Source organism: Thamnophis sirtalis, unplaced genomic scaffold, assembly GCF_051295495.1.
Source record: "Thamnophis sirtalis isolate CommonGarterSnake01/CBP01778 unplaced genomic scaffold, rThaSir2_p1.2 scaffold_6, whole genome shotgun sequence".
In the NCBI taxonomy this organism is placed as follows: domain Eukaryota; kingdom Metazoa; phylum Chordata; class Lepidosauria; order Squamata; family Natricidae; genus Thamnophis; species Thamnophis sirtalis.
In genome coordinates this window covers 71,261,097-71,281,312 of record NW_028261386.1, presented here as the reverse complement: position 1 = coordinate 71,281,312, position 20,216 = coordinate 71,261,097, and the positions used below count along the sequence as shown (strand labels likewise).

Genomic DNA, 20,216 nt, shown 5'->3' with positions numbered 1-20,216 from the left:
AAAGAATGACCAATAAAACTAAACCCCACACTTCCTATTGGTGCTGATTATGTTACCCAGTTTAGTAATGAAATTCAAGAAGTTTAAATGAAAGTCAGGAAGACCACCAAGAACACCACAGTTCAACCTGAACTACAAATACTGTACTGTCTTCGATCGATACTGGATTATATTTATATTTGTGCAAAAGGCAAATTGCCAGCAAGACCCAATTCACTTTTAAAATCTGCATCAAAATACATACCTGATCTTGTTATTTTCTAGCTTTGTTACATATCCACTAAAGGTGAAAAACTGTTCCCTCACTCAGTATGATTACATTTCCAATAAATATTTGAAATTCCCTCATGCATTCTTGGCAATTCATCCTGTACTAATGATACATCATTTTATAAAAATTCTCTGTAAGATTATAATTTAATCTAAATTTCAACCCATTCTTGCACATACTGTCCCATTGATCCAACTGTATATTATAACTTACATATTTTTGCCCATACAATCTTTAACATTTATTATCTTCTGTACCATTTTCAATAAATTTATACATATTAACAATAATACGATCATCATCTGTACAGAGCTCTACATCAAATTTAGTTTTACTGTTTTCAAATTGTAATTCTTTTTATCCAACTTTCCATTAGCTGATCATAGGAAACCAATGGCAGATAAAACCTAACTCTGACTTTCCTCTTATTTTTAAGTTAAATTCTTTACAAAATTTAGCAATTCAGCCTAGGTTAACCAATTTTGTTTAACTATCATTACTTTTCTATAAAATGCTTCTTGTGGTGACAACCATAAAGGCATTTTAGAAGACAATTCTGGTTTATAGGAAATGTGTAGTATTATTTTTAAAGTCCACATTTTCCTTGACTTTATCATATCCCTGAAAGCATTTCTCAACATTTCTCAAAAATAGTAAATTGTTCCCCAAATTAAACATATTTCTCAAAGTGTTAAGACTCTGATGTTATGTGGTACTTGAATAGAAATATTGTCTGAAGATTTGTGAATGTTATTTCTATTTTAAACAGTGAAAAATAATGCTGAGATCAGTTTAATAGAATACTTCTTTAAAATCCTATCATCTTACCTCTCCTTAGGATGATATTGAAATTGCACTTGGTAAACAATTATGACAACTATTTTCTTCTTTCTCTTTTTTAGCTGGTGGAAGAAATAGAGATTTTCTATGCACTAAAAGTATGGGTGTTAAAGGCTTATATACGTTTGTGGTCACTGCCTGTCCGGATGTATGTATAGTAATAAATCTGAAAGATGTGGCTGAAAACCATTGTGGAACTCATCCTGGATCTGTTCCTGTCCTTGTAGTAGATGCTATGTCTTGTCTTCGACACTGGTATACACCAGAATCTTGGGTCTGTGGGGGCCAATGGCGTGAATATTGTTCCAATTTGGACAGTTTCATAAATCACTTTACAACCGCTGGTATCAAACTAGTTTTCTGTTTTGATGGCCTTGTGGAGCAAAAAAAGCGAAACGAATGGGTCAAACGAAGGTTGAGAAATAACAAAGAAATAGCTAAGATCTTTGAGTTCATCAAAGCCAATAAGCAGCAACCTGGAAGAGGAATGTTCTTTATACCATCTGGACTGGCCACATTTACGCGTTTTGCCTTGAAAACTCTTGGTCAAGAGGTGATATGTTCATTGCAAGAAGCAGACTATGAAATAGCAAATTATGCACAAAAGAACAACTGTATGGGAATTCTTGGAGAAGACACAGATTACCTGATTTACGATACCGTTCCTTATTTTTCCATTAGTAAGCTACACTTGGATTCACTGGAAACAGTAATGTACTCAAGACAAAATCTCTGCCGTTGGCTTGGTCTCCGTGTCCCAGACCTTCCCCTTTTGGCTTGCCTCCTTGGCACAGACACTGTCCCAGAAAGAGCTATGGAAGGTTTTCGGAATCAATGTTTATCTTCGTACCGGGCAAAAAGACAAAGCTGTGACAAGAAAGATATTATTATTGCTGTTGCAAATTATATTTCAGCTATTCCACATGTTTCTGAGAGTTTGATGGATCTGGAAAAAATGCTGCCTTTGGGATCAGACCAATTAATATTGCGCAAAGGAATAGAATCTTACTTGCTGCCTGGACAGCATTCTCCCTGGCTTCCTTGTGACTTCACATCTACATTACAGTTAGCAGCAGAGCAGAAGAAAGATTTCCCTATTTGTTTAGATCAGGAAATCTTTCAGGTAATTCCTTACCTGTGTTACCCGAATTCAGGCAATTACAAAGAGCTGGTAGTTTGGCTACATAGATGGATATTATATTAAGTATTAGTACTTCTCTATGTTGTTTTCTTTGGAAGGGGTACAGGATAGTCTGTTCTTCTTTTACGTTAAATCCTCGTTAGTCTCCCAATGATACACAACGAACTGTGAACTGTGATCAAATCATAGTTCACCTATGTTTTTTAGGTTCATTTTTATGGCCTTATGGTGTTGAAGATGGCATAAGAGGTGTGTATGTGTGTGTGTATCTTATGCTATCTTTCAGCGGTGCGAATCCCTAGCACTGCGTAATGGAGTGAGCTCCCATTACTTGTCCCAGCTTCTGCCAACCTAGCAGTTCAAAAGCATGTAAAAATGCAGGTAGAAAAAATAGGAACCACCTTTGGTGGGAAGGTAACAGCATTCCCTGTGCCTTTGGCATTTAGTCATGCTGGCCACGGAGACATCTTCAGACAGCGCTGGCTCTTCGGCTTTGAAACAGAGATGGGCACCGCCCCCTAGAGTTGGGAACAACTAGCACATATGTACATGGGGAACCTTTACACACATATAAAGGTACACATGTATGTGCGTGTGTGTATATACACATACACACACATACACAAAAATGTTAGTGAAACAAACACTAACTACAGAAAATCAATTCTAGGTTTAGTCCATCTATTTGTTCTTAATCTCCCATAATAAATGGCTGAAAAAGTCATACTCTCAGTTGTCACCAACATCATTGCTAGGGTCTCTGTGGCACTCATAAATTGAAGGGGAAAAAAGAATTAAAGGTGTGTTCTGAAGCTAAAAAAGCAAATCAAATATATATATTTATTTATTCTGCTTGTGACAGATAGCTGAAGAACAACACATGCGAGCTGAAAATCATATGATATACAATATCCTAAGCCATGCAGAACTTGAGTGCAGCAACACGTTGGAAGATGAATATGATACCTCCCTTCCTGGACAGGCACTTATCTATTGCCCTGTTCGGCAGCACATCTATTCCATCCTGCTGGAGTCTGCAAAAGGTAAAGGGCACATTAGAAATTTACTGTTGAATCTTCAAAGCTTGGAGTAATGAATTGCAGTTGGGTCACATGCTTATGCACAAAATTTGAAAAAGTGATCTGTGCAGTTTCTAAATGCAAGGCTTGAATAGATAACCCAATTTTGTTCTCGATACTGTAGGCAAGCCACATGTAATTAATTAGAAGACCATTGGAAATAATTGAAGGAAGTTGTGTGCACTTGAGAGCTGGTGTATTTTGAACCTTTTAAGGAAATCTTGTACAACCCCTATAATCAAATACTTATGAAAGCTGTTAATAAGCAAGCAAGCAGAGCAAAACTGTAGCCTAATATAGTAGATTTTTTTAAAGGTTATTTTAACAAAAATGTGCTTTCCTCCCAAGTGTTGTAATAATGATCTTAAATGAGTTTGAAGAGTTGTCCTTAAGATATTAACTCTCTTTCCCCCAAAATTATTTAGAATAATAATGGAGGAAAATGAATTTTAGTAGAAATTTGACAGGAAAAAATAGTACAACTTAAGGCGAAGCAATTCTATCTGAAATTGACTTGGCAAATGTTACCTGACATCTGCAAAGTAATGCATTCTATTTCCGAACCTCCTGGATGATCAAGAGAGATGCTATATTCAGTGATATTGAAAATTGCCAAACAATCAATAGCACTTAGACTTATATACTGATTTACAATGCTTTACAGCCCTCTCTAAGCGGTTTAAAGAGTCAGCATATTGCCCCCAACAATCTGGGTCCTCATTTTACCCAACTTGGAAGGATGGAAGGCTTGAGCCTGGTGAGATTTGAACTGCCAAATTGCAGTCAGCTGGCAGTCAGCAGGTTAACAGAACAATTCTGGCTCCTAAAATGTGGAATACTGTTTACCTCCCTTGGGTAGGTGCAGACAGAGCTCAGGGTAGGTGTAAAGAACCTTTTAATTATGTTGTTACAATAAATATTTTCTGAAGTTTCAATGCATTTTATAGTTTATTTTTCTCCATTTTGATGTTTGGATTTTTAGGGGAAGCCTGTGCATTAAGATTACAATAAAGAGAGGTGTGATGGCAAAAGTTATAGGAATCCCTACTCTAAACATACAAATCTGAGAAAATTTGTATGTAGGATCCATTGGGGTTTAATCCCCATTAAGATATGGGAATGAGCCTAAATCATCATACCTTTGTTTTTACAAATCGTACAATGTCTGCTCTCATCTAAATTCATTGAACCAATTCTCTATTCTTTAGATGCCAGTGGAGCTTATCCTGTAGTCAAAGAATGGTTTGTATATGCTGGAAATTCCTTGCGGCAGCCAGACCTAGTGCAACCCAAACCACTGCCAGGTAGAACAAGATTTCCTCCTGTATTAAAATGTGAACTAAATATAAAATATTTGTTAAAAAATACCCTATCAGACATTGGAGTTTTGAGAATCAAGCGTTACTAAGAAGTCAAGTTAATTTTTTTTAAAAATTGTAGTATGCCAAGAAGATGTTGTAAGTTTATGATCCCTAAACATAATAAACATCAATAAAATTCCATGCATCAAGAATCAGAAGAACAACTCTACAATAATTAAAAATAAATAAAACAGCATTGTTTCCAAGTAAAACATAAGGGGAGGACGCAAGAAAGATTCAGATTGAGTCAATTTTCATATGTAGATAGGTTAAAATAGTTATCATTGTCCTATTCTAATGTGAGTAGAGTCAACTTTTTCTTGTTTAGGGTTGAAATTTTAAATTAAGATGCCACTTTTACTAAGCCCTGCCATTTATGAGTCTAGTCAACCTTAATTTGCTATTCAAGCACATTTGATAGAAGCATTCATTGCAGAATCATGAACATTACCCATACACATTTAATTACCAAGAATGAGCTGAACAATACATTGGGATACAGTTCTTTCAACATAGCTGTCTGCAAATCATTCTTCATAAGTTACTAACTTTGACAGATGCTGCTTCCAAGCATGAGAAAAGTCCACTTTTACATGTTTGATACATGTATGAGAAAGGCTTCCCTTTGCATGAGATGGGCCACTGGATGAGACAGACGTTGTCTAGATATAGGCCTTATTCTGCAAGACTATACTTATGTTCCTAAAAAGTAGTGTGCTGTGTATGTATGTGCACACAGGCACACATTACTAGAAGCAGCCATAATGATGTATGCACCAAACTTAAGAAAATATATGAATTACTCATGGTGGAATCCAAAAAAATCCCAAGACTGTATTTATATTCCCTTCAATAATGCAGCCCTAATAGTTAATAGTATGGAACAATAAGAAGAAATCAAGAGACTATAACAAGGAACAGCTTGTCTGTCTCCTGGCAGAGATCTTTACCCAGGGTGACTAGTACAATTTATATTCATAATCATTTAACCATAAACTAGAGTGCTCGGAATCTAGATTAGGCTTCCCCTGTTGCCTCCAGATATGTTAAAATCTTAGATTAGAGAAGGCTGATCCAGATAATCTCAACCACTCAATCCTTATTACTTGCAATAGATCTGCATATTTATTACATTTCTAACAAAGTCTTCATGTTAGAATAGGATTTGAAACAGTGTATAATTCAAGAGGTTTAGTCGGTATAAAGAGATATTGGTTTGATCTTCACTTTTAGCTAATATTAAAGGGATTAAAGGTTTCCCCTGTCTGTCGTGACGGATTTAAGGAGATGGTGCTCATCTCCAATTCTCAAGATGAGGGAGCCTATGTTCTCCTGAGGCGGATCTGTTTTCATGATATGGGTCAGTATAAAAATACAGAATGCAGTAACCATCCAGCCAAAGCAGTACCTATTTATCTACTCACATTTTGCATGCTTTTGAACTGCTAGGTTGGCAGGAGCTGGAGCAAGTGACAGGAGCTTACCTGTCATCCAGCGCTCTGGTCTCAAACCCTGACTGTCTGCTTTCCAGCTGAAAAGCTCAGCTTCTTTACCGCTGGATTATCATGCCCCCTATTAGCAAATACAGCATGATATAAAGTTTCCCTAATAAGAACCTAGTTTATTAGATGCCAGGGGACTTAAGTTTAATTTAAGCGGTTGATTGAGCTTCAGCTTCATGATTAAGGATATTCTGTCCAATAGATTTATCTGATAGGTTCCATTCTTCTCACCATCCCCAGGGAAACCAGTATAAACAAGGAAGAACACGTTCTCTGAGATATAAAGTAAATCCATCCTCTCTAAATGAAAAGAAAATAATAATTAACATGATTGAGAAAGGACTATATTTCAGTAGTAAAACAGGTGTTCTTCATGCCAAAGGTTTCCTGTTCTGTTCCTGATATTTGCAGATAGAGCTAGGAAAGCATGAAAACCTGCTAGGAATAAGCATAGATCACATGAAGTGGATGGCCAGTGACCTAACTTGGAATCACCCACTTTCCCATTTCATATCTAGGACAGTCAAAAACATACTGTAGGAACTGTCAGTGCATGGGAGTTCATGGTAACAAGATCAGCCAATGAATAGGCATAGCAACAAAGTAAGTCAATGAGGGCTGTTTGGAAACTGAAACAGTATTTGCTGGAGACAGCTAGGAGCCTGGGCATGTCTTAGCTCAACTGTTCTGTACTAAAGCTCTGAGTCTGTGCTGAGCTCAAAACTAATCTGCTCTGAACTGAAACATAAACTCTTGTTTCCTCTGCCTGTGCTTGCTTGTATTTGCTACCAAGTTGGAAAACCTGCTTTTGGTATTGTATATTTACTTCATGTGTTATATTATATATAAAGAGAAGTTAATGACTCCTGCTGAATCAGTTACCGGTGTGTGCTTTCTGGATTTGATTGCTGCAACAAACTCTGGCAGGAACATCCCTAGGGCACTTTGTGCCGATTCAGTCATTCATCACATTGGTAATTGGTACATTGTATAGAGGAGACAAAAGCAAAACAACAACAGTAGAAATTTCTTGATTTTAAAAAAAGTCAGGCTGGATGAACTCTTACTTCTAATTCTCATTTTTGTTCTGAACACTGAGTAATATGCCTTGAAATTAAGAAATCTTAAAAATTGAGACTGTTTCTCTTGTTGGGCCAGACTGCTGAGGAATGGTCTACTCTTTGGTGGGAGCAAATCAATTTCAATTTTGTTGTTTGTTGTGAAGTCGTGTCTGACCCTTCGCAACCCCATGGACAGCGTTCCTCTAGGACTTCCTGTCCTCTACCATCCCCCAGAGTCCATTTAAGGTCACACCTACTGCTTCAGTGACTCCATCCAGACACCTATTTCTTTGCCGTCCCATTCTTCTTTTGCCTTCAATCTTTCCCAGCATTAGGATCTTCTCCAGTGAGTCCTTCCTTCTCATTAGGTGGCCAAAGTATTTGAGGTTCATCTTCAGGATCTGGCCTTCTAAAGAGCAGTCAGGGTTGATCTCCTCTAGGACTGACCAGTTTGATCGCCTTGCAGTCCAAGGGACTTCCAGGACTCTTCTCCTTCAACATCAGTTAGGGCAGAAAATATCTGTCCTAAATCTAGAGAGAGGGTTGACATAGTAAAAAAAGGAATAGCCTTTTTGTAAAATGCATGCAGCATGCAGCATGGAGAAAGAATTTTATACTCTGCTATTTTTTTTCCTTCTATGGATCAACAACACCAAGCAATCTCTTCTGGAATTTGCTTCAGGAAAATCATATTTGGGCTGAATATGTATGAGAAATTTCAATATAGTAAAACATTCCCTCAAAAGGAGGAATTATAGTACAGGTTGCCTTTGAGCAATGTTTGCTATTTCCTCAGAAAGGAAAGTCTGTTGTGTTCTTTTTCAGACTAGTCCAGTTTATTTTTAGTACAATAGTCCAAAGCAAATATTTTTCCTAAATTTTCTCATGCACTTTTATTTTCTGCAAGATGAAACTGTAGTTCACCAAATAAGGAGTTTGGCACTGGGACATTTAAATTATAACATGCTTTACTACTGCGTTTCAGTTGAAGTCAATGAAGAAAAACAAATTCAAGTTCACATTTTTTAAACTGTATTTTGTAATCAATACACATATCTATGGATACATATGTTGCACGCATTACAAAACAAAGCTAGTTAAAATAATGTTCCATTAAACTTTGTTGCTATTTAACAATGATTAAACTCACAACCTCATGCTAATCATAGTTTGTTTAATAAATATCTATTTAATAAGACAATATTTTTGGCTTTCAGAAAATAATAATCTTTAGCAAGAAAACCATGTTGTGACTGGCCAAAATCCAGTCCTGCAGCCTTTACTAAGTTACTGTGTTGTGATTAAATTGGTAAATCTAACCATTTTTTTCTGATTTTTAAAAATCAATATTTTTTTAAAAAGTAGAAAAGAATCTTTTGGATTTAGTTGACCACACACATTTGCATGAGGTATTGGCAGATGCTAATTCTCAAGGCCTCCTTCAATCTAAGATCAATGTCAGAAACAGCTTTCCATATCTACCGTGCATCTATATCTTACATAATTCTTTGCTGAGGGCACATTAAAATGCTTTCAAGGGAAATTGCCAGGCACCTGTGTGGTAATCTACAAGGAAATGAGCATCATTTGAGGGTTCTAGAATCTATTTTGCTTTTTATTTACTAAAACCCTGTGGCTTATCAACAGAATCTGATAGAAAATTGTGACCCAAAATCTAAAGCAGTTATTTTCATGAAAAATCAGGATGATCTTTCTCCCCCACAAATTTCACATTCTAAAATTTGAAATTCTGATCTTATTTATAAATAAGTAAGAATAAAAAGAAGGATGAGTTTTATTTAGTTCTAAAAGGTAGAAACACCAGAAATTGTCTGGCAGAATATGATACTCCTGAAAGTTTTTAATAACCACTTGCCTCATCAGATTTGCCAGCAGTATCTGGAAAAGGATTTCTGAAGAGTTTGAGTTTGTCAATATATTGGGCAAGAACTTTGTTCAGATAAACAGGTCTCAAACTGTTCAGGGATTTAAAAGTTTGAGATTTTATATAATATTTTAGTGGGATTTATTCCTAAACAATCTAGGCTGCAGTATTAATTACAGTATTAATTAAGAGGAAACCTCCAATAGAATTCAGCAAGGCATTTAAGACTGCCTCCTAAAATATTTATATTATTGCCACCATTATTAGTGTCAGTGACCTTTAGTGGTTACCTGAAGACTGTCACATTAGCTCTTAATGATAAACTTTTTTCCTGTTTTCTTACTTTTTGCTCATGTATTATTTTGCTAATTAAAAGTATTCCTGAATTACTTCCCAGTTCAAAGGCTCCTGCGGAAATTTGCTCATATGATCTTTGTTCTTTTAGGGGGAAACTTACAAGCAATATGTACAGTATAAGTAGTGAAAAAGAGAAAAAACAGAAATGCCTTTAATTGTGGGATATTTAGATATTCTTAAGGTAAGAGCATAGTGTGGTACTCCTGAACTCCATGAAGCTTTGGGTGGGAAAGTACACATTTTCTTGGGTCTTCAACTTAAGAAATTTCACACTTGGAAAGAAACTAGTCTTAAGGGTGAAGAACAAAATATTTATTTTCTGTTTTGGATCTTCAGAAAAAAGTACCATTTGGTTAAGTGAGTTTTGTTTGCTAAATAAACAAGCTCTTTTTCACTCAGTTATACCTCAACACTGTAATCATTTATAGCAGTCAAGTAGTTTACTTAGGAATGCAACTTCTGTTTGTAATGATTTTAAAAAAGGAAAAAAGATATGCTACCAAATGTAGCTTGGATGATTGAGTCTTAAAATGGTGCCCCATTTGTCTGAAATACAGAATTAAAATACTGTCTGGCAAGAATTTATCCACTTACTAGATGTAAAATTTTTATTTCAGATTCATCATTATTTTGGCAGTTAAGTAAGAATGATAAATAGTAACATTTGAATCTCTGTTTTTTGGGGAGGCAGTGTCTCATTATAACATCTATAAAATGCAGTATAACATAAGGGACTAAAATTGTCCTTGTTCCACATTGTATACAATACCTGCATGGAGGTACCCTGGTTTTGCATTCTGTAATTATCCATTTGGTAATAAGATTAATAAACCATTATGTCCTTATTTTGAGACTATTTCCAATGTGCAAATTAAATCATCTTGTAAGACATTTGCTAGGTGAATTTTGCTCCATTTTACCACCTTCCTTGCCACAGTTGTTAAGAGAATCACTGCAGTTGTTAAATTAATAACACGGTTGTTAAGTGAATCTGGATTTCCCATTGACTTTACTTGTCAGATGGTCACAAAAGGAGATCACATGCCCCTCCCCGGACTCTGCAACTGTCATAAATGTGAGTCGGTTCCCAAGCGTTTGAATTTTCATCATATGACCATGGGGATGCTGCAATGGTTGTAAGTGTGAAAAACGGTCATAACTCACTTTTTTCAGTGCCATTGTAACTTTGAACAGTCACTAAATGAACTGTTGTAAGTCGAGGACTACCTGTAACAGCCTCTTCTCTGATAACACGTTGTAGCTCATTACAGTTATTGCAAGCTTGAGGTTTCTCATTGAAATGCCATGGCTGTACCTTCCATAGCTTGCTTCTACGATGATAACACCTGTAATGGATTTCTTCCCTAGGTGGCAATCCTAATTTGAGAACACTGTGGCTCAACAGGAGTGCTGAGGCCGAGAACCAACGTCTTTGGACATTTCTGGCATGCTTTCAACTTCAAGATTCAGCAGAGGATCTCCGGGCTCTGGAAACGCCTTTCTTTGTTGTTTGTTCCTTGTTACTCTACCTTCTTTTGCAAGTAAAGAAACCCCTAGTTCTTCCTTGCATGTTAACCTGTTTTTCTATATAGTCTGGGCAAGCAGCCCCAATCCTTTTGGGCACCAGGGGTCAGTTCTGTGGAGAGAGGTTTTTCTGCGGACTGGAGGGGGCGTGGTTTTGTGTGCTTCCTGTATTCCATGGATGGGGTTCTGCTTGTTTACGTGGCCCGGTTGCTGGCATGCAACGGCCCGGTGCCAGTCCACAGACCGGGGATTGGGGACCCCTGCTCTAAGCATAAGTAAATTGCAAATTAAATTACTTGGTGTCTTGGAGTGGGCCTGTCTCTAATCTTACACTGAATTATTGAAGAGGACATGGAATGGGATTTCCCTATCCTGAAATTATGGCTTTAACACTTTAGATCTGTGAAAAGTTGTGTAATCTGAGACAATGGTTACAATATCATTTCTTTTTTTGAAGGATATCACCGCTCATTTTTATTACTAATTCTAGTTATGTATCTCATCTCACATCTGTAGAACCCAGAATGGGATTGGAATAATGAAGATGGTTTATAAAAAGAAAAAGTATTGGAAAAAATAGATTGTAAGGATTTTGTTAAGGGGTTCCATCATCATCATTATTGATATTATTATTTTGACAACTAGAACGCTGCCAGACAAATACACATTGTCTGAATACATATAGTCCTTGGAGGTTACAGGAAATACATGAAATTCATTGGAGGGATAATGAAATAAATGTTGAAAATGTAAGCTTTGCCTGTTTTGTAGATTATTTGGAATTTATTTGCCACACTGCTGGGTCACAGTGCTTACCATGCAATTATATTTTATCATGTGTTTATAATTTATCATTTGAGATGATGATGATGGCAGCAACCCTTATCAACCATCAGTGCCAGTCAATAATATTTGTGATACATCTTTAAATGGTCAGTTGACTGAGTTTCATGTTTAATGAATAATTAATAATAATTAATAATAATTCATTAAATTTACATCCAGCCCAGATTATGGTCCTCACTGGATGCTGTATTCATATTGGAGCTATGAATCCCAAAATTCCTAATCCTGATCTTCATACTTGCTAGTTGAAAATTCTGCAAATTACCATTCCAATGCATCTGAAGAATACTAAACTGGGGAAAGCTAGATTCTAGTTCAAGGTTCTTGTTCATATCACCAAACTGTAAATTCCTGTTGCCTAATGTGAGTGAACTAACTAAAGGAAATTGCTGTGGCTTGGATCTTTGTTCTTGCCTTTGTAATGAACATTCAGATCAGACCTCTTTCACTCTGTCACCCTTCTCTCCTGTATTAATTTAGTCAGGACATTAAGGAAGTTGTTTTTAAAAGGTACCTCCTTTTTTAATGTTGCACAAGATAACAAACTGGTTAACAAAGACCAAGCCAACCTTTTTCTAAAGTGCTTAATGTTGGATTGTACTTCTCCTGATTTACAGACAAAATGGTGTGTCTCTGTGTAAGGATGTGTGTGGCTACACATACTGTATGTATTCAAAGTTTACTGTGTGTAGGAAAAATGAATGTACAGCAGGGTATGGCAACTGTAGCCGTGAAGACCTCTGATGCAGATGCAGATTTTAAAAGCAGCTTTTACAAAATAAGATAAGGTATAAGACTGACATTCCCCTAAAAAGGAATGCAGATAATGAACAAAGCAAGAATTTTCCTGCTTATTTGTAACCAAATCTAAGCTTCTGTCTTAAAACTTTGCCTCTTAGGTGGACAGCCTCTCTTTAGAAGATCTGCATGCATTTATGGCTCAGGCTCTGTGCCTCCAGGAGAAATCAGCTGCTCAGCTTGCAGACTTGCAGGTATAGACTTGACCCAACTCTTAATGTAATACCCACGATATCCCTAAGGTGAACATTGCATGGCGTTCTCTTGACTTAACTCAGATATGCAGAAGATTAGATTTGGGGGTCAGGAGGTTTCTACTGCTTTGTTTTGCTGATGAACTATTTATCTGAAATTCTTATTTCGTTTTGATCTGGCTAAAACTTTAGAAAGATCTGCCCTATTGGAGCCCAATGACCGTGACCCAGATGGTTTCTCCATTATTTGTCAACACTTCTTTGTATAACATTTTTGGACAGATATATCAAGCAATAGAAAGCTCAAATACTTTCATTTGCATTTTGATAAGAGCAACTTTTTTCCAAATTTTCATCATCCTCTTAAGGTAGATTTCTTAATTCTTCTAGGTATATTGGATGTTGGTTCCCCTTTACCTGCACAGAGTTCTCTAATGACGTGGCCATTGGCTGACAGTCATTAAGACTTCCTTAGGGCAAATATTATTTACCTTGGTTTCAGCCCATAATGGAATTTTAGAAATTTCTATTGAAGAACATGAGCAACACTTCTTCGTTGATAACCTGAATTCCTATGACTGGGTTTGCACAACATATTAAGCCCAGATGTGCTGACAAGCCTGTAATTCACTGTGTTGCAGAAAATCAACTGACATACTATTGTTTACATTGTTCCAATTCAGGAAATTCTGTAAATTGTGGTTTACTTTACCAGAGATAAGCATTATTGTGGCTCGCCAGTGGCCAGCAGAGCTGGCAGCAGATTCCGACAGTGAGGAGGTTGGGGAGGAACATGGTCCAGTCCTGGAGTCTGGGGAAAACTCTGATGAGGGCTCTGTGTTGGAGGTAGAGAGGGGGCCAGCTGCCTTCAGAGTCAGACATCAGTGAGGCAGACGAACAGCTGGAGCCTGTTCCCAGTGTGTGCATGCGCAGAGTTGCCAGGTGAATGGAACAGCTAAGGAAAAGGGGTCAACTTAGGAGTAAGGCCACAGGTGGAGGATGAATGGCCCCTCCCAGAGAAAATAAAAGAGGAGCGAAAGGGGAGTGGAGTTTGCTTAATTGCTTCGTGACTCTCTGAGACTCCTTGCCAGGTGTTGCAGATAGCAGCCTGTCAGTTCTCCAAGCCGGATAAGGTCTGTGACTGTAAATCCTCCCTCAAAAGACTTTGTTGGATGTGAATGAGTAGAATTCATAGTAAATTAATAAAAGGGTTTTTTGCCTGGACAAGGAGTGTGCTTCGTGCTCTTGGGAAGCCTAGGTCAGAACAAGCATGCGTTCATGTACATAGCCTGTAACTATAGTACTTCCCGGTTCCACCACAAAAGCGCGTAGGACAAAATCGCGCTCGACAAAAGCGCGCTGTGACGTCATCACAGCGCGACGAAAAAGTTCGAAAAAATGTAAAAATAAAGCTAAAACCTTCCCCTAACCCCCCCAAACCTAACCCTAAACCTAACCCTAAACCTAACTCTTAACCTAACCCTAAACCTAACCCTAAACCTAACCGTTAAAGTAACGAAAAACCTAACGCTAACCCTTAACCTAACCCTAACGCTAACGCTAACGCTCTAAAGCTAACCCTAACCCTTAACCTAACCCTAACCCTAACCCTAAACCTAACCCTTACCTTTATGTGAATCGGCTTGCTTTAATTTAATTTTTATTAATTTTTATTTGAATTTTTCGATCTTTTTCGTCGCGCTGTGATGACGTCAAAGGCGCGATTTTGTCGATCGCGCTTTTGTCGTCCGCGCTTTTGACGGGTCACGGTACTTCCCACTCAACATATGCAAGTTCAGTTAGCCTTTAGTTAATTGTATATGCCTGTATGAAAAATCTCTTTGCAGTTACAAGTTAACTTGTTAGGGTTTGTGTTGCCGTTGAGCAATCTGCACAATATGCATTTAAAATACATTGTAGGCTTGTGATACACTTGTCTGGTAAACAGGGTGTTTGTGTATGTCTTTTTTTCTTTTAATGACTGCATGCTTAGTAGTTTTGGACATGTGCCACTTCTTGGGGAAGGCAGTAGTGGGGCATCTTTACGAACCAGCCCCACCTTTGGAATGTTGGGCTGCTTTGAATCAATTCTACATTCTCATTTAACACTCCCTTGTTTGACTGCAAGGTAAATGAGCCTCCTGCCAGTCGTGTGTCCATGCAATTTCCCATTGTTCTCTGGTATATACTGTATTTACTCTGAAATTCCAAGCATCTTTTGCCTTCCTTCTATATCTTGTCAGTACTTGTCTTGTTCTTGATAGCTAAAAACATTTTTGTTGTTTTTTTTAAAAAATTGGCAGCTCTACCTGCTCAGTCAAACAAAGAATTTGAGTGTCATATATATGCATCATGTAAGAAAAAGACCCAGGGTTGTAATTAAAACTGTGGTTTTTAATTTACTTGTAGAAGGAGGGGAGAAGCATGTGTCATGCAGCCGAGGACTTTACAGAGCTGTTAACTGCCTGGCTTTATGGCCTTTAGTTGTAAAAACACCTAAAGCAAATAGAATGCGAACATGTAATGTTGACATATTTTATTGGCATATTTATGAGCACTTTTTAGATAGGCTTACAAATTGCTCGGAAGCAGCTGTTCCTGGATAACCGTCCCTGAAGTCTTTGTACATGATGCTTCCCACTAAAATCAAGAATGTTGTGAACAGTTTTCTTTTTTTCCTCCACTTCACATTTGCTGTTGTTATTGTAAATGAAAAGTCATCAAATAATGATGGCAATAAGTCAACAGAACATTATCAAGCTTGCCTGGCAGGGAATTAGGGCTAAAATGCTTCTGTTTTCAGCACAAGAATTACATAATCAAATATTGTGAATGTGGATTCCATAAGAGAAATTATAGAAATCATGTAAATATTTACAGAAATCAACATTTATGAAGTACCATACTAAAACCCATACAAAATATCTTAGATTAAAATTACTGAATATGTTTCATTGAAAAGAAAATTATCCTCAATTTAAGGTGACTAAAAACCAACATGGCATCTTTATCTGCCTTCATCACTACATTCTATACATAAACTAACGAAATAAGTAAAGAAATACATTGAAATAAATACACATATATATTCTCAGTAAGTGTAAGGCAGTCTTCCTATTTTAAATGCAGTATCATTAGGCATTCTTATATTAGCTTTGGTTTTTCCTTCTACTAACCTAACAGAAGACCAATGCATAATCAAATTTATTTAGATATCATACTATAAGACATAAGAATAATTCATTGTTTTGCCTTACTGTGGTGAGCAAATGTAGACACTGTGGTTTGTAAATAGCAACAGCACTTAGACTTATATACTACTTTACAGTGCTTTACAACCCCCTCTAATCGGTTTACAGAGTCAGTCTATTGCCCCCAACAATCTGGGTCCTCATTTTATCGACCTCGGAGGGATGGAAGGCTGAGTTAACCTTGAGCCTTGTGAGATTTGAACTGCCAAATTGCAAGCAACCGGCAGTCAGCAGAACTAACCTGCGGTACTGCATTCTAATCACTGCACCACCACAGCTCTTCAAATCATGATTTTTGGAAGAGCATTTACTTGTAAACCCGCACCCGCGTTATGGATTATTAAATAAGTAATAACTTGAGGTATTCCATCTCAGTTGAATACTTTTAATTAAATTAGTTAAAGTCTAATTAAACTAGAATTAAATTTGTTAAATTACATTGATTACTGCTGGTCATTGCTAATACAATGATCAGAAAATCATTTGGTGAAGTAACTAAATCTACTGCGCTATGGTGGCGCAGTGGTTAGAGTGTAGTATTGTAGGCAAACTCTGCCCACAGCCAGGAGTTCAATCCTGTCAGAGCTCAAGGTTGACTCGGCCTTCCATCCTTCCAAGGTGGGTAAAATGAGGTCTCAGATTGTTGAGGGCAATATGCTGACTCTGTAAACTGCTTAGAGAGGACTGTAAAGCCCTGTGAAGTGGTATATAAGTCTAAGTGCTAAGTGCTGTTGCTATATATCCAAATAGCTTTTGGAGAAAATTGAGATCATGCTTTCTGTTGTTTGTTTCATTAAACATTCTGTAGAATTCTAAATGTGTACAAGAAAAAGAATGAGACAAAACAGACAGAGGTTTTTCTTATTAAATAATCTTACCCAACAAAATGGAACTTGGGTCATTCTCCAAGTTCAGTTTTATTGTTTAAATTTCTTATGCTCCTTAATAAATCCTTATTGACTACAGGACTGGTGTGCCTAACATTTTGGATTGTCTTCAATTCAAGTACTATAATTTTGTAGTCCCAAATAGCAGACTTTGGTGTCTAATAAATGTTTGGATGTTTCAGCTTCTCCTAACTTTCTATTCCTTCCAGTCTTTGTGATAGTTTTATAAATTCTCTTGATTGCTATTTTCAGAATGCATTTAAGTATGTTTTATAAATGTAGTTCTAAAAGCATGTGGATAATTTCCTTGTTATTCAAAATATACTTCACCACCTTGGGATTTTATTGATGATTTATTGGGATTGTATTGAAGATTTATTTTCCTTGAATCACTCTGTTAATATAGTGCATCCCTTATATTCGCTTTCCAGTGGAGCAGCTACTATTTTTTATGATACCCCTAGCTTCCAAAGTATATTTCAACAAATGGAGAAGGATAACTTTGCTCACTGGATTAATTCATTTGGCAGGCAATGGTGGGCTTAACTAATCAGAAGCAAGTTGCATTTTATTTAGTTAGCCTTACTCCCAAGTCAGTGTATTATTGTACTAGGAAGAAAGTTCTGTTGAACTATAAGATTTATTATAAGTAAAGAGATTTAAGACTGCATTCTCAATCCCTGCAGAACATATGTCATATTTTTTCTTTTTTTTCAACTCCCATCAGTTAAAACATGGCAAAGGCTACTAGCTTCTAAAAACATAACTGACGGACACAATTAACAACTGTGTATCAGTTGGCATTGCCTGTTAAATATTATACTAACTTCTGGTATATAATGACTAGGTACTTGAGAATCTGAAATGCATTCTTTCTTTAGGCTAATCGGAAAGGATAAAGAGAGAAGATAGCATTTATTGGGCTAAACTATACTGCACCAGCAGTGACCTGTGCTTGGCAGGTGTGGCATGGGGGAAGGGAGCCAGTAATAAGCAAGTCACAGCAGGCACACCTGCTTGACATCTGCTCTTACGTTCTTCTGCACCTGTCTTCCTATCTTTGTTACACAAGAGCAGGAATGCAAGTGTTCACATCTGCCTTTGCTTGTGATAGTGATAGTAATGATAGTGTAGAAGACTAGCGGTGAAACTCAAGAAGATCAAGAATATGTGTGGCACGTTCTACATATTTACTGGCCTAGTTTCTGTGCTGACAATCCAAAAACTCAAAAGTGCAAAACTTTTGATTTTAGAGCTTAAAACAAATATAATCCTAGCAATAATTAAAATTCAAGTAAGGGAACATATTTGCTGAACATTCAGTGAGGACTGAAATGTTCCTATGATGACCATTCCCCTACCAGGGACAGTTACTTTCCATTTTCCTTCCAGTGATTGGATACTTGGACCCTGAATTTATACAGGTAGTCCTCGACTTACGACCACAATTGAGCCCAGAATTTATGTTACTCAGTGAGAAATTTGTTAAGTGAGTTTTGCCCCATTTTACATCTTTTCTTGCCACATTCGTTAAGTGAATCACTGCAGTTCGTCAAATTAGTAGCAATGGTTTTTGAGTGAATCTGGCTTCCCCATTGACTCTGCTCATCTGAAGGTCACAAAAGGGAATCACGTGACTCCGGGACATTGCAATTGTCATAAAAATGAACCTGTTGTCAAGCATCTGAATGTAAATCACGAGATCATGCGGATGCTGCAAAGGTGGTAAGCATGAAAAATGGTCATAAGTCACTTTTTTCAGTTCCGTTGTAACTTCCAATGAACTGTTGTCACTAAATGAACTGTTGTAAGTCGAGGACTACCTGTATTGTATTAGTACATATCCTTTCACCTTTTTTACTTTGTCTCAACCAATTAATTACTAGTAGTTGTTATTAATATCTGCCACCGCTTGGTAGGAGTTTAGCATCCTGTTCATTTTGTGTTAATATCTTCCTCAATTCAAGTGTCCCATGGTGACAACTGTTAAGTAAAGTGCTTATTTGTAAAATTTCCAACTTTTTATTATTTCATTTTTACCATTCCTGGTTTTTTTTTAATGCACTGAAGGATGATGGCATGACAGTCAGGAAGCATTTGAGTTTTTCAATACTTTTGTTTGCATTCTTTTCTAAATGCCAACATCTATTGTAGCTCCCTATGACAGTCATCTCTTGTATTTTTCGTTAGCTAGCAGATGATGATGCACAAATAAATATTTTGTTCTTATTAAGAAATAAGGACAGGGTGCTAGCATTTTCTTTTCTTTCTATGCAAAGTGAAAATGAAATGTTTATTACTCCATGATTGTTGATAGTTCAGGAGGCAAGATACTGATTTGATTATACTTTTTTGTGTTTTTCTGTTGGCCAGCTGGAGTGAGTAAACACTGATTGATTCATAGTGTTCTCTGTGTTTCAAGGTCAGGAGAAGGGAAGATTGTTGTAAATCAGTTTCAGACTACTTTGTGAAAGATTGAAGAGTGAAAAGTTTGGTGGTCTGGAATTGCTCTAAGTCAAAATAAGAAAAAGCAATTATTTATATACCTCAATTTCTCACTATTATTGCAAGAGTGAAACATATTTCAATCAATGAAACATGTTTCATTTTTTGTTCATATATTGTATTGCATGGATGGTTGCTGCTATGTCAACTGGCATTTCCTCTACCATTTTAAAACTAACTCAGATAATGCAATGTGAAAAAAGATATGCATGACTTTCTTTATCTCAGCATTTATTTCAGTGGAGAGCACAGCCTGAGAAGGCCTCCATTTCAGCCCACAAGAGGGATTCAAGCCTTTTAAACTTTCCCATCTGCTTTCCCCATATTCTCCCATGAATGTTGTGCTCCTCACAACCTGGTAAAGGTTTGTTTATCATATTTGACATACACAAAAGTAGTGAGATGCATCCTTTGCCCCTCATGTTAGGGGTTTTGTTTTCTCTCTTGAATATTTATGACTGTGGAGAGAAATATAACTTTGATGTATGAAGTGTTACTATAAATCTCTGTACTCTAGACACCCAGCCCCACATTCATGAAATAGTAGCGAAAAGGTAAACACAGAATATAGAACTGTAGTGATAGATCAATTACAGGGAGACAGAGAGAGATGGTAGATTAGTTAAAAAGATGAGAGAGATGATGATGATAGCAATAGCACTTAGACTTATATACTGCTTCATAGTGCTTTTACAGCCCTCTCTAAGGGATTTA

General features: G+C 36.9%; 1 protein-coding gene across 4 annotated transcripts in view; it reads left to right on the top strand.

Moving 5' to 3' along the window:
• The window catches only part of FAM120B (family with sequence similarity 120 member B), a 33,400-nt gene that overhangs the window by 3,091 nt on the left and 10,093 nt on the right, over positions 1 to 20,216 (top strand). For all 4 annotated transcript variants that reach the window (XM_087718122.1, XM_087718124.1, XM_087718125.1 and 1 more), the window contains 5 exons: positions 1,174 to 2,234; positions 3,115 to 3,295; positions 4,540 to 4,635; positions 10,866 to 11,038; positions 12,767 to 12,859. In XM_087718122.1, the coding sequence (XP_087574248.1) occupies positions 1,212 to 2,234; positions 3,115 to 3,295; positions 4,540 to 4,635; positions 10,866 to 11,038; positions 12,767 to 12,859 (1,566 nt within the window). In that variant the 5' untranslated portion in view covers positions 1,174 to 1,211. The remainder of the gene's footprint in view (positions 1 to 1,173; positions 2,235 to 3,114; positions 3,296 to 4,539; positions 4,636 to 10,865; positions 11,039 to 12,766; positions 12,860 to 20,216) is intronic.